Source organism: Homarus americanus, unplaced genomic scaffold, assembly GCF_018991925.1.
Source record: "Homarus americanus isolate GMGI-L3 unplaced genomic scaffold, GMGI_Hamer_2.0 scaffold12870, whole genome shotgun sequence".
Lineage (NCBI taxonomy): Eukaryota > Metazoa > Arthropoda > Malacostraca > Decapoda > Nephropidae > Homarus > Homarus americanus.
The window spans coordinates 661,041-675,252 of record NW_024711502.1 but is presented as its reverse complement, the minus strand read 5'-3'; the positions used below and the strand labels follow the sequence as shown (position 1 = coordinate 675,252).

Genomic DNA, 14,212 nt, shown 5'->3' with positions numbered 1-14,212 from the left:
ACAATATTGAAATTAGTTCTGGTTTCCCTTCAAAACGCATAAATCTGAATCTGAATATTGAAATTTATAAAAGGGATCAATGAACACAAGTCGAACTTATACATGATCTATCCTGAATTTTCTCAACATAGTTCTCCAAAATATTATTATATTGAAGCATGAGGTCGCTGTTTGTGAAATACGAGAAATTGAAATATCTAGAACACAGTAGGATACCTATTGTCATGGTAGTGTTTATGAAATTGTTACCCAAACCCGCACCCTAATCCCAACCCCCTTACAGCAAATTTTTTTCTTTCATATGAACTCTATATTAGTTATGATTATTCTTACAGGAGATAACAGAAAACATTCACCTCGGATTGGGAGATATTGGTACTTTATTAAGTAAAAACGGCATCTACTACGTCCAGCTATTTTTCTTGTAAATTTCCTTCCTGCGAATAAGTCGCGTGAGTATATGTGAGTTTGTGAGAATTATTAATACTTATGAGAATTATTAGGGTCTTATCTAATAGAATTTTATCGTTTAGTTAAAGGGTTCCAGGCAAGGGTTCAGGGTCTGGGATTAGGTTATGGATTTCAATACCCAAACAAGCAGTGAGGATTGAGGAAGGAATGTTGACGTTACTCACCAGTCATACTACTCGCAATAGTGGAATAATGGAGTAACTATTGAAGGTAGAAGCACAGTTGAACGTCACTTGTAACCCAACAGGTACTAAAAAACTAAGGATTTTAGTATTAACTGTCGTATAAGGACGAGTGAGGAGGAGATAGTGAGCAGGTGTGGGCGAGTGGTGAATCGGCTGACAACATTGATTGACAGACTAGTGTGTGATTGACAGACTAGTGCGTTGTAGGTACTCACTTTTGTTTACTTACTTTACTATTACTATTACTGTGACTCATTCTTAGCTACGCGACTCGTACAGTACAGCTCATTGGTCAGTAGACTCCCCTTGTGTGGAGATTCCAATGTTTACCGAAGATGACTCATTCATCTATTAAGTGTTTTTATTGTATGTACAGTGTATTATTCATCCTCATTCAATGACTCATTCATTTATGATAACAACTGCATCATTGCACCATATTGTGTAGGATGAATATTTTCAGGTGTGTGTAGAATGCTGTAGTATAGTGTGTTTCAGTGTGTGGTTTCCAGGTGGCGACAGAGACTTGTTTTAAACGTAGATCTTATTTTTAAGGCATTGGTTATTTGTCTGGTTACAAACATTTATTTATTTCTGCTATTTGTCTAGCATTCATTCTGGAAGATTGAGGTTCATGACGGTCCAACGAATTACCCAAAAGTGCCCAAATGTACCCAAAAGTATATTAAATCAGGGTAAAATCTTAATGAATATATGTTTTACATCAATAAAACCTGATTAATAATGTTTTCATTGAAATGTAGTCAAAATAATGAAATAATAAACAGCGAAAAACTCTAAATTCCAAAGTGTCACCTATCCAAAATGGAGATATAATTACCGATGTTTCTGTTACTTTGGGGTATTTAACAAACCCGTAGGATTTACTTTTCGTTAGGTTAGGTTAGGTTAGCGAAGTGCATCACGATGGATCTGAGTTATCTCCCTTGTTCACGAACTCTTTGGAATTTAGCGTTCGCCAATACTGAAAGTTTTTCGTTGTTTATTATTTCATCTTACAAATTATTTTTACAAAATTACTCTAAAAATATTATTAAACATGTTTTGTGTACGGTATGTTTAACAGATATTCGTTAAGATTTTACCCTTATTTGCTATACTTTTGGGTACTTTTGGGTAATTCGTGGTTCCCGTTCATGATGCTGAACCTAAATTACTGAATTCAATCACTTGCAAATATAACCCAACCTAATGTAACCTAACCTTTGAGAACCATGTTTGTAAGAGAATGAATTCTGTCATCCAAGATCAGTGTCATCAGCCACAACCAATCAGATCAAATGTCGGACAAATAGTGGAAGTACAATAGAGTAAATATATATATTTTTTGCTCTATCTCCTTATACAGTATACAAATTAGTTTAGTGTTCCATACTTGGTCACTACCGAATATTTACCTTAATGTTAATCTAATCTATGCAACCTAGCACCCCTCAGGTAGCATTCGGTGGTTCATCTTTAGGTGAAATAATCTGGGGTTTGAATCTTTAGGTTATTCCTTTAAGATAATACTTCCAAATAATAGATTGTTTGAATCAAGGGGTAATGTTAAGGACAAGAGTCTGGGTTATCCAATCACCTAAGGAAAAATCTCTTCAGAAGAAAACTTATTTCATACTTTGAGACTAAAGCAAATCAGGTGGAGGAAAATAACACTATGTGTTAAGGTTTTTTCCTCAGTTTTCCTGTTAATAAAGATATGGCCACCAGCCCACTTCATGATGACATCATATTTGTGTGTCTGCTGACAAGTATTGCACATTGACCAATTGATGATATGTGATGGAATTCTTTCTAGCCAGAGATTGACTGACTGACCTTCCTTCCTCTCTATTCAAACCTACCCAACTAAACCTAACGAAACCTAACCAACTACAGTACTTCACCCGTTGAGTGGTAGCTTTGATAGTAAGCTTGTGTATTCTTTTCAGACAATAAATTTAAAGCTATATTAGGTACCGGTATTAACAAACACAGTAATATAGGTACAGTACTGTATACAGTGGTTCCTCGGTTAACGAACATAATTCGTTCCAGAGGGTCGTTCGTTAACCGAAAAATTCGTCAACCGAATCCATTGTTTCTATGGGTTATTGGGTAATTGGTTCCAGCTCACCGAAAAGTACATAAATAGTAAAAAAAAAAAAATGCAGTAAAGTACACTTACTTTGAGGTGTGTATGTAGAAGGTTCCTGGTTGATGATGATGATGGGAATTAGAAGTGGGGGTGGAGGAGAAGGGAGAAGAGAAGGAAGTGGGGATGGAGGAGAAATCACCTTTCAGGGGACCCATGCTTGATGCCGTCATTTTACCAATAAAATTTTAAGTTCACTAGGTGTAATTCAAGATTATTTTATTTAAATCAACACTGCACTTCGCTATTTATTATCAATATGTTAACTAAATTTTAGAATGACCAATAATTTCAATGTAAAAATGCAAAAATATTCAAGACGCCAACAAAATAGATGTTCATTCCACTGTCAACAAAGCCCAACTGACGCCTGGTGGCTGAGTCAAGTGTCTGATGGATGAACAAAAATCTAGTTCCCTGTACTGCATATATTATCAATATGTTAAATAAATGTTAAAATGACTAATAATTTTAATATAACAAATGCAAAAATATTAAAGAGCACAACTTTCTTGATATTTACTCCACTGAAAACGAAGGTAAACATAGAACAGATTACTGAATTGGCAGACTAGCCCATCAGCTGATGCTCACAACAAAACGTGATGTTCGTAAGGATTTCGTTAATCAAAGTTTTGTTCGTTTACCGAATTGAAGATCCTTATGGGAGGTAATTTGTTAACCGAAATTTTGTTAATCGAACCGTTCGTTAACCGAGGGATCACTGTACCTGGTAACTTATATGGAACCATATATTTGACTTGGTACTTGAACTTCAAGAGGTAGTCATCATGTTTTCAATCTTGAAGTAAGTTTAGTGAAGGACTGCATTTTGAAATTCATTATTATGCATGTTTACCTGAGTTTTGCTGTAGTATAGTTGCACACTTTTGTGACACTTGTAAACAAAGACAGTTCATTGTGGGAAAGTGAAGCTGTATCCTTACTTGACCTACAGTGCATTGTCCTAAGTAAACGGGCATCAAGAAATTAGGCTTTTGTTCAAATGGTTCAGAGATTTAAAGGTTTGATTATTGCTGTGTGATGCTGTTACTGATGAAATGGGTTTCATTGATTATTATTTCATAAAGTTTAAGCTGTAATGTATTTGATTACTGTATTTGAAAAGAAATTATTTGCTTATTTACTTTCAGAATTATATCTAAAGAAGCAATGGCTGTTGATGAAGAGATGGAGATGCAAGAAACCGGTGAGATGGGGCGGGCTGAAGATGATGTGGGTATATCGTGTACCCTTGACATGTTTCGTGAGCATGAGGAAGTGCGCCAGATGATGGGTTCCATAGAAAAAGCAGTTAAAAACCAGTACACTGCTGAGAAGGCTTTCGAGGATTTTAAGACTATCTTAGATAATTATCAGGTAAATTTCTGGCATTCACCTAATCCAGGTGACTCATTATGATCTGTGTTGTGAAAGGCTTAGGTTTGTTTGGATTATGCATCGTTTATAGGAAATTTAAACTGTAAAATATTACTTTTCAATTGGCTGCAGATTGGAAAGTTGTGAATAAAATGGTATTTAATTTATTATGATCCAATCCAGTTAAATCTCAGAATAAGTTCATATGTTTTGGAATTATGGCCAGGTTTATGTGTATGGTGATGGAAGTGTAGACACTTGTACTCAACCAGTGTTAACTTTGGTGTCTTCTCTTCAGGAGCAGCCTCACCTCCTGGATCCTAACCTTGAAGAAATGCTTAAGCAGTTGGTGGATATAACCCGTGACCCAACCAACAAATCAGAGGTTGTCAGTCAGGCCTTTAAATACCTCTGGCTGGTCGTCAAAGTCCGGGGCTACAAAACAATAGTCAGAAAACTTCCTCATGAGGTGATTATTTTTAGAATATATTTTTTTTTGTCACACCCTTAGTACTGTACTTTGTACTTGCAGCCTCTAATTACTGTACCATTCATGTACTAAAACCTTTCTTATTGTTTTGTAATTGTCATATAAACTCATCTTTTTACAGTATATGATTTTTTATTTTTTTTATTTTTAAGTGTCTCTTTGTTTAGCCATTCATCGAAACTACATTACTGTACATAAGAGCATAAGAAAATAAGGAGTCTGCAATAGGCCGGTTGGCCTGTGCATGACAGCTCCTGTCGAGAGTTACTACCACTCTCTATCCTCCATGAATCTATCTTGCCTCCTTTTAAAACTTTCCAGCATTCCAGCACTTGCTACAAAGTTGCTAAGCTTGTTCCACTCGTCCACCACCCTATTTGTAAACCAGTTCCTATCTCCCTCCTAAACCTAAACTTATCCAACTTAAATCCGTTGCTACGAGTCCTATCCTGCTCGGATATTATAAGAACTTTATCTATATCTCCTTTATTGATTCCTTTCACCCACTTAAATACTTCTATCTTGTCTCTCCGCATTCTTTGTCTTTCTAGGGAATGCAAGTTTAGTTTCTTTAACCTATCTTTATATGGAAGGTTTCTAATTCCCGAATAATTTTCGTCATTCTTCGCTGCACCGACTTCAGTGAATTGATATCCATTCTATAATAAGGGTCTGTACTGTCAATACAGGCATTAACATAATTTAGAGTAAGCAGCCTCTCTTGCTTTACCCTTTAGTAATATTACATTGCCAATTGAAGACCTTTTGTGATGTATCTCTCTGATTGGCAGGTGAAAGACCTACTGCCAGTGTTGCAGATGCTGGAGAGCCCAGAGGGTAGTTCAGATTTCTATGAGACATACGTGCTCCTGCTGTGGCTCTCCATCATAGTCTACATGCCCTTCAACATGATGGGCTTTGATGCTACAACTGCAGGAGGTGAACAGCAGTCTGGTGCTTTAGTTGTTGAGAGGTGAGCTGCACAGGGGTTGATTCATTACAGGGTTTGTTAAAAAATGGAGGGCCGTACTGTATACTGTGTAGGAATTGGAAAGTGATAGAGGAAATACCTGTTGGGAGTGTTGCGGGATGTTCTCCCTAGATAAGAATTCTTGGAAATAGGACCTCACGTTAAGGATGCCTAGGCCTTTCAGAGTCTAATTGTAAAATAGATATTATACTGCAGTAATTTTTCATCTCTCAAAATCAGCCAAGTTATGGGAGGTCAGTTAGCCTAGTGTCTAGCGTATTTATTTACATCCCCCTGTTATATGAAAATTGATTCAGCAATCTTGGTCACCCACTGAGGCTGTCTTGAAATGAAAATTGGTTTTCAGCAAGCAAAATTTTTTTCTTTTGTCTCTGTTTTTCCTGGTAAAGGTACAGTAAACTGGCCCTCATAATTGCATAGAAGTGGACTGTCATTTAGTGGGATATAATGACCAAGATAGCAATACTATTCTAACAAATTAGTTCACCTGGTGTACAGTACGTGGAAAAATTTAAGAACCAATCTTAGAAAATTTCAGTACAGGTATACATATTCTACTACACATCAACCTCCTGTTAGTAAACCACACTTGCATTTTATATTTAAACTTTGCCAACAGACTGCTATCAGTTATCAAAACCCACTTGAAGTCGGGCCAGAAGTCACGTGAGATGGCAGCGTACTTGGCGTCCCGATTTATTACAAGACCTGATTTGAAAAACAAATATCTCCCAGAATTTATAGAATTTTGTTTTGAAGTGAGTTGCAGAAGTAGCTTTTCTTTTATTTTCATTTTTGATGTAATGAATTTGCAATATTACATATTGGATTGCTGGCAAATAGGATTTATTTATGAAGCAATAATGTATTAACAGGTTCTGGAAACTGTTGTACAAGGAGACCTAAATGGTGTATTCCACAAACTGGGAGTCCTACGAGCCATGGGACTGATTTTCAAGCATGGGAAACGAGAGGAGTTGCTGCCTTACTCACAGAATGTGTTGTCACGTCTTATTGGGTGTAAAGCGCTCACCAGCACTGATGCTCCTGTCAGGAAACTGTCCATGAAACTTGTGCAGCGTATTGGTCAGTCCCATGAGACAGTTTCTTCATCTTTCACTTGAAATAAATTGAAGATAAGTGGATATGTGTGTGTGTGCTTGTGTGCATTCACACATGTGCTTGAGAGAGAGAAAGTAGAGGTGATAAACAGAGAGGAGTATGGAGTGTTTTGTAGATTTCAGTACCTGTACTGTATTTAGCATGATTTGTCACAGTGATGATTCATTTGTAAAGTAAGAATAGATTTTAAGGAATTTTGATAGTCCTGGTTTAGCAAATTTGTATCTTTTAGCATGACATATTCCACATGTAAGGTTGTAAGGAAATTAATTTACATGCAGGACTGACATTCCTAAAGCCAAGAGTGGCATCTTGGCGGTACCAACGTGGAAGTCGTAGCCTGGCCATGAACATCCAAGGTAAAGCCACAGAAGGTCAGGATGCCAGTGAAGTAGCAGAAGAGGATGAAGAGGAGGTGGTTGGAGAGATTGAGGAAGTGATAGACTCCTTACTCCTGGGACTGAAGGATAAAGATACTGTGGTCAGGTAACTCAGTAGTGGTGCTTGTTTATTCATATTTACACTTTTTTGTGTTATGTTTGGCAGTATTTGGTAGAAAATGGTTAGCTTGGGAAAGATTTTCATCATTCCTTAGAGTGATTCTTCTCATGAGCAACTGGATCTTGTCTTTAGTTGCCTGTTTATTTTTTATTTACTCACATCTTACACAGGATCTGTTCATGAAAACTCAACCTCTTACATGTCAGGAAATTCTTTGAGAAAGCTGAGAGAATGAAAAAAAAATATGAGATTGGAAGATTAGAAAAAGAAATGAGTTTGTTTGTGCAACTTAATCTAGAGTGTAAATACAGGTAATATGAAGTGATTTCTAGTCAAGGTGGAAGTCATTGGGTTCACTAAAATGTTCTGGAGATGAATTAAAGTTACAGGTTTATATTAACCCCTTTCTTACCATGTGGTTAATTTGGTATATGCAAATATGAAGTCAATAGTACATGTTAAATATAGTTAGAGAATGCAGCAAGCAAAGTAACATTTATTTCTGGTGTCAGGTGGTCTTCAGCAAAAGGTATTGGTCGTGTGACAGGCCGTCTTCCTCAGGAGTTTGGGGATGAAGTTGTGGGGGCTCTCTTGGAACTCTTTTCGACTAGAGAATCAGATAAGGGCTGGCATGGGGGTTGTCTGGCCCTAGCAGAACTAGGTAAGATGCAGTGTTGAAATAAAATCCCAAAGTTACACGTCTAGTATAGTATACAGTATCAGTAAACCCATAAAGTTACAGACTGAAAAAGGTTGATAATTTGTAGAATTTTCTTATTGTTTACATGTCATGTAACTACCTTATTTTACTCTGAAACAAGTAAAATATATTTGGATCTCTTAACCAGAGAAGATAACAGCCAAAAAATTAAATATCTATTGTTTAGATCATAAGACTTCGGTAATCCTGTTTTTAAGTGCAAGATCTCACTGGTGGAATTTAAAATATACAGATAAAGATATGTCAACTTTTACTCATGAATGTATTTAATATTTTTATTCTCATAACAAATGCCTTCTATTGTTAAATTGCCATGAATAGAGTTTTAACCAGCAACACTGTGTATAGTTGATAAATCATCCATAAACTGTACATTTCAATGAAACAGCTCGGCGTGGATTGTTGCTGCCTGAACGCTTACCAGCCGTTGCACCAGTTATAGATAAGGCTCTCGTCTATGATGAGCTGAGAGGACAGTGTTCTGTGGGCTCAAACATCAGGTGGGTCAGAGATGTTTGTTGTGAAAGCAAGATTTTAAATGGATAATTGGTAATGATTATTAACAGGTTCCTTGGGATTTTTTCTGTCAGAAACCAGAGTCACAGTAACTTTGACTTTTTCTCACATACACACAAATATATATGATTCAGTTATTTGATATTCATTTATGTCTACTTTATCAACAGAGATGCTGCGTGCTATTTATGCTGGGCATTTGCTCGAGCTTATCACCCAGAACAGATTTATCCTTATGTTAATCAACTTGCAACTGGACTTCTTATTGTGACCTTGTTTGATAGAGAGGTAATTATCTCCTTGAGTTACTGTGGCAACAGTATTTAATGTATTCCTGTATATTTTCAGTATCCTGTACCTGTACAGTATATGTTTATAATAGATTGGTAGATGTACAGCATAAACATTTTTGCTATTGCTCATCTGTTTTATTATATGCCTTGGTAGAGCATGATATAGATACCTAGTAATTGATTCTAAGAAAATAATTTATTTTGAGTAAGTAACCCACTGATATATTTGGAATTGATCCTTAGCTTGTTAATTACTATTAAGTGGTTTATACCAGTTCATGCTTCTACTTCAGATACCATGCAGACGAGCTGCATCTGCTGCCTTCCAGGAGCATGTTGGACGTCAAGGAACATTTCCTCATGGCATTGAGATTCTCACCACTGTTGACTACTTTGCAGTCGGAAATCGTTCAAATGCCTTCCTTAATCTAAGTGTTCAAGTTGGCAGGTGATTTATGACAAAGATTTTGACAGTTGCTTATAGTGAATTATAAACATTGATCCCATTCTTGAAAACTAGGTAGAGTATATAGAATAGTACCCTATAATCTATTGTAAATGCAAGAGTAAAGCAAAAACACATTCTCTAAAAATTTAGTTAAGTCAGTGCTATACTTTGTGTTGGAATTATTATAGGAAAACATTTCCTTTTTTTCCAATCTTAATCCCTAAAGTACACAAAAATCTTCCCTTTCCCCCGTGTATACCTCCTCAGACACCCCCAAAAAGAAATAAAATCTTTCATAATTTTCGGTGTTATGCATGTGTAGGAAATATATATCAAAGGGTTGGAAATTTTTTTTTCATCAGATGTCTCATTGACAGTTTTTACAGGGTATATGTAAGTGCATAAACAAATCAGTGGGTTTTGGTTGACAACATATTACAGGCCACTCTTTCTCTCTTCCTCCAAGTGCACCACCTCCCCGTAACGTTTGTCTTAAATGTCACCTTTACGTGAATATGTGGTGTTTACACTTGATTCTATTCTTTATAATGTGTTCTTTATTGTCCAATGCTTTATATGTACAGTATAGTGTTATTTATCTTGATATATATAATAATTAGGGAAAAGAGAGGAGTTAATGGGTTTATATGGAATGTGTTCTCCAAAAGTGTGAATTTGTTTGTGACTTTGATGGTAAATATTCTTTATTTGAAACTTTTTCCACTCTTATCTTGAAAGTTAATATTTTCAAGCAGTTATATATTTACATACCAGTACATTAAATTCGGTATTAAAGTGAGCCAGAACTGGGTATCTGTAACAGTTATATATACTGGGTATATGGATTTATTTGCGATATATTAATATTTACCAAATATTACGTATGAGCTGCAAGCAGGAGGGAGCTTCATAGCCTAGTACCATCAGCTAAAAACAAACCGACTATATAGTTAAAGTAATTTTATTATAATTCTCATACAATTTGTTTATTGTTTTTTGTGCTTTGGCTTAAGTCAACTAGTAATGTATTTGTACATCTTCGGTTATAAATATTCTTTGTATGAATATTTCAGAATCTGGATCCAGGCCATTAGATGACATTCAAAAATTATTTGGAAAAAAATAATTTAATACATCTCTGTTTTTTATCTGTGAATTTACCTTAAATATATTTCAGATACCCAGAATATACTCAACCACTGATAGACCATCTTGTGGACAAGAAGGTCCAACACTGGGATTCGGCCATAAGGGAACTTGCTGCTAAGGTAGAGTGTCATACAGGAGGTCTGCATTTTAGAAGTCATTTAGTTTTTCATTCCTGTCATACTGCAGTAAGTGAGGTCCAATAGTAAGAATATTGAAAAGTTGTGAGTTACAGTAGCTTGATAAGTGATGCCTCACTCATACTGGGAGCTCCCTTCTGAGGGGATGACCATGACAAGGAATCTATCATTCCATATCTTATTTGCCATCTCTATTCCCTTTTTTTCCTCCCCACTACTCATTAACATTGTTTAAACTTTCCTTACTGCAATAAAGGTGTTGTCCCTCCACCTCAACATCCTCTTTACTGTTGTCACTTCTGCATCCTTCTCACATGTTCATACCATCTCAGCAACCCTCTCTCTACCCATAGGACCACTCCTTATTTCACATCCTCTACCTCTGTCATTCCAAGCATTCTATATACACTATATTTTAGCCCTTCCATTCAAGTTTTACCAGCTTGCTTTCTTTCCTGTAAAAATACAAAACATAAGTAAAGAAAATGAAAATATTTGGGATTCTTGATCTAAATAAGTTGCTTACACCTCTTTAATATTTATTTGTGAAAAAGCATATAAGCTGGGGGAGTTTTCTCTCAAGCTTGCTCTTATTATAATGTAGGGTGACCTGATTCAAGAACAAACACTTGCACATCCTTTTCTATCTTTCAGTCACTCTCACTGCTGTAATAGGTACTGTTCTGCTTTGTTGTTCTTCTACATATAGGCCCTAATTATTTATCAGGTCATTTCACCCAACCTAATGACACCCATCAACAGTATGACCATCTATAAAAACATCTGTCAAATATTTATAACACTTTATAGAAGTTAAAAAGTGAATTGACACAGTGAAATGATTTATGCATTCATTATCTCTTCTTTACTATAAGTGGCTTGTAAATTTCTGTTCTGTAAAGATTTATTATATTTCAGGCACTCCACAACCTCACTGCCTTAGCCCCTGAATATATGAGCAAGACTGTGGCACCTCTTCTTCTGAACCAGACGACTGGCAGTATCCTGGTCAATAGACACGGCTCAATACTGGCCCTGGCAAACATCACACATGCTCTGTCTCTTGTAGCTAGCAAGGAAGGGAAAACTCTGCCAGATATGATGGGTATGTGGCTGTTTTAGAAAATTTGTGCATCTCTCTGAATGATCATTCGACTCTTGTCTTAGATGAAGACATTGTCTTATTGTGTGACAAGTTAAAAAGGAACACAGACGTAATGTTGACGCTGGTAGTTCGTTGATAGTAATGACATTTGAATGTAAATACTGTACTTTCCAGAGTTCAAATTATGAAGGGTAGTTAGTTCATATCAGTTTAATGTAACAATGGGCTAAAATTAAAGTCGGCTTAGCCACACAAAGGTAATACTGTATTGAGATTGTGTTGCTAAAAATCCAGTAGTGATACTAGGGTAGCAATGTGACTACAGTGTTTAATTAAAGGGTCAATATCTATACCACTGTAGGGAGTTGAGGAACATGAGATTAACTGTACTTATTTTATGGAGGCTTAGGGGTCATAATTTTGACCTTGTTATGGTGCTTTACCAGGCAAGTTATGAGTAGTTGGTTAAATATAACCACTTTTCTCTGTTAAAATTATTTTTTACTCAAAACAAAATTTTTGGAGTACAAATTATATGAAGAGGAAACTCTCCAAAACCCTGAAATCCAGATTTTTTTTTAAATGAACATGTAGATGGTGTTTTTATGTGTGGGAGGGGGGGTAGAATTGCTCATTACTTTCCCACAGTTTACCACCAGTCTTCACAATATATATATATATATATATATATATATATATATATATATATATATATATATATATATTTTTTGTTTTGGTTTTTTGTTGTGTGTTTATATATATATATATGTATATGTATATATATATATATATATATTATATATATATATATATATATATATATATATATATATATATATATATATATATATATATATATATATATATATATATATATATATATATATATATATATATATATATATATATATATATATATATATATATATATATATATATATATATATATATATATAATTTTTTTTTTTTTTTTTTGGAGCAATTCCCTTGTATTTATCCCAGAGAATTGCAGTAAATTTCTTCTGTTCACAGACATACAGTACAGACAAGAAAAAATCTAAGCACCATTTTCATGCTGCCTAAAACCTCTGACTTGACCTCTTAGGTGCTCAGATTTGAAAAACTTCTGTTACTTTCAATATTTCTTTATTTACTCTAATTGCCATTTTTTTAAGAGATAACTTTTCCTCCTGAATAGACAAAGAGATACTGGATGGTATTGCCAAGATAGTGTCGACCCTAGAGGAGAGGAAGCTTTACCGTGGCATGGGGGGAGAGTACATGAAACAGGCAACGTCGGTGTTGATAGAGAAGTGCTCGCTGGCTGCTGCCCCATTCCATGGCCAGGAAGTTGTTGGTAAGGAACCTGTACTGCTTTTTTAATTTTACAGAATGGTAGTACTGTACTGTATATCCAAAGAGGAAATGTGCAGGTGTGTATGTGGCAGCCTACTGTAGGGATAATACATTGGGATTTTTCATTTAACTGTGGAGTTTGACTCTTAATTTTATTATACTGGTATATATTTGAAGTGTCTGTAGTTCAGTTAGTAGAATATTTACCTTTTGAATGAATGGTCAGGGTTTGATCCCTGATTGGACTGGAGGATTGGCTTGCCTTCTTCGACACTTGCCCTCGTTCATTTGGTAATAAATGAGTATCATACACTGGCAGATGTGCTTGCTGATGATGGTACAAACTGTTGCTGAACTGTATCCTGTCATGGCTGTTAAATAACCCAAGGTGCCAAAGACTAAAATTTGGGAGATCAACATCTGGCTGGCTGCCCAGCACCATAGATGAGGGAAAAATAAAAATTACTTATAAATTCCTTGATACAAAATTTTCAATGATGTAAAAAATAGTAACTGTAACTTGATACTATAACTACAAGAGCAGGTGGTCACTTCTCCATACTTGGTAACCTTTAAGATGTGAATGAACACTAATTATGGAGATCAATATGTGGTGTACAGTTCCAGAGTTCTGAAAGCTATAAGTAGATAAAGATTTGGATATACAGGCTTGATGCCTTTGTTCAGATTAAACTTATATAACATGAGTAAGAATCATATGTATGTACTGTATTCTGATGGATAAAACATTTTTCCTTTTTCAGATCAGTGGCATAATCTTCTGGAAAACTGTATAGTTTATGTAGATGAAAATATCCGTGCTACTGCCTTGGAGGCCTTAACCCCATTTTGGACCACGTATTTTGAGCCAACATCACCAGAGAAAATGAAGTCGAAAGATGAATTGATCACTAAATATACCCAGGCCCTCAATACAGATAAAGAGATACAAAGTTTAGGTTTTGCTTCAGCTATTGGTAATACATTAATCATGCTGGTAATTTTGTCATTAATCATTCTTTTTCAATTTAGATGTCCTCAACATTTGCTGATGCACTACCTCACATAGATCCTGTAAGAATAAAGGATATTTCTCAACCACACCTCATTCAATATTATAAACATTATGTAAAATCCAGGAAGCAATGATGTATGTGAATGATGAGAGAACATATCATTGAGTGCTTGTACC

At 35.4% G+C, this 14,212-nt stretch overlaps 1 protein-coding gene across 4 annotated transcripts in view; it reads left to right on the top strand.

Annotated features, from left to right (window-relative positions):
* The first annotated feature begins 340 nt into the window (after nt 1-340).
* Nucleotides 341-14,212, top strand: part of LOC121858502 (tubulin-specific chaperone D-like) — a 30,732-nt gene continuing 16,860 nt past the window's right edge. The window contains exons 1-15 of one of the 4 annotated variants that reach the window (XM_042354974.1): nt 341-452; nt 3,966-4,191; nt 4,490-4,660; nt 5,473-5,654; nt 6,292-6,430; nt 6,548-6,758; nt 7,076-7,280; nt 7,808-7,956; nt 8,405-8,516; nt 8,703-8,820; nt 9,119-9,273; nt 10,451-10,541; nt 11,478-11,664; nt 12,863-13,021; nt 13,785-13,997. In XM_042354974.1, the coding sequence (XP_042210908.1) occupies nt 3,985-4,191; nt 4,490-4,660; nt 5,473-5,654; nt 6,292-6,430; nt 6,548-6,758; nt 7,076-7,280; nt 7,808-7,956; nt 8,405-8,516; nt 8,703-8,820; nt 9,119-9,273; nt 10,451-10,541; nt 11,478-11,664; nt 12,863-13,021; nt 13,785-13,997 (2,299 nt within the window). In that variant the 5' untranslated portion in view covers nt 341-452; nt 3,966-3,984. Of the gene's footprint in view, nt 453-582; nt 719-838; nt 860-3,965; nt 4,192-4,489; nt 4,661-5,472; nt 5,655-6,291; nt 6,431-6,547; nt 6,759-7,075; nt 7,281-7,807; nt 7,957-8,404; nt 8,517-8,702; nt 8,821-9,118; nt 9,274-10,450; nt 10,542-11,477; nt 11,665-12,862; nt 13,022-13,784; nt 13,998-14,212 lie in introns of those variants that run through there. The other 3 variants (XM_042354956.1, XM_042354963.1, XM_042354984.1) reach the window with 3 other exon arrangements.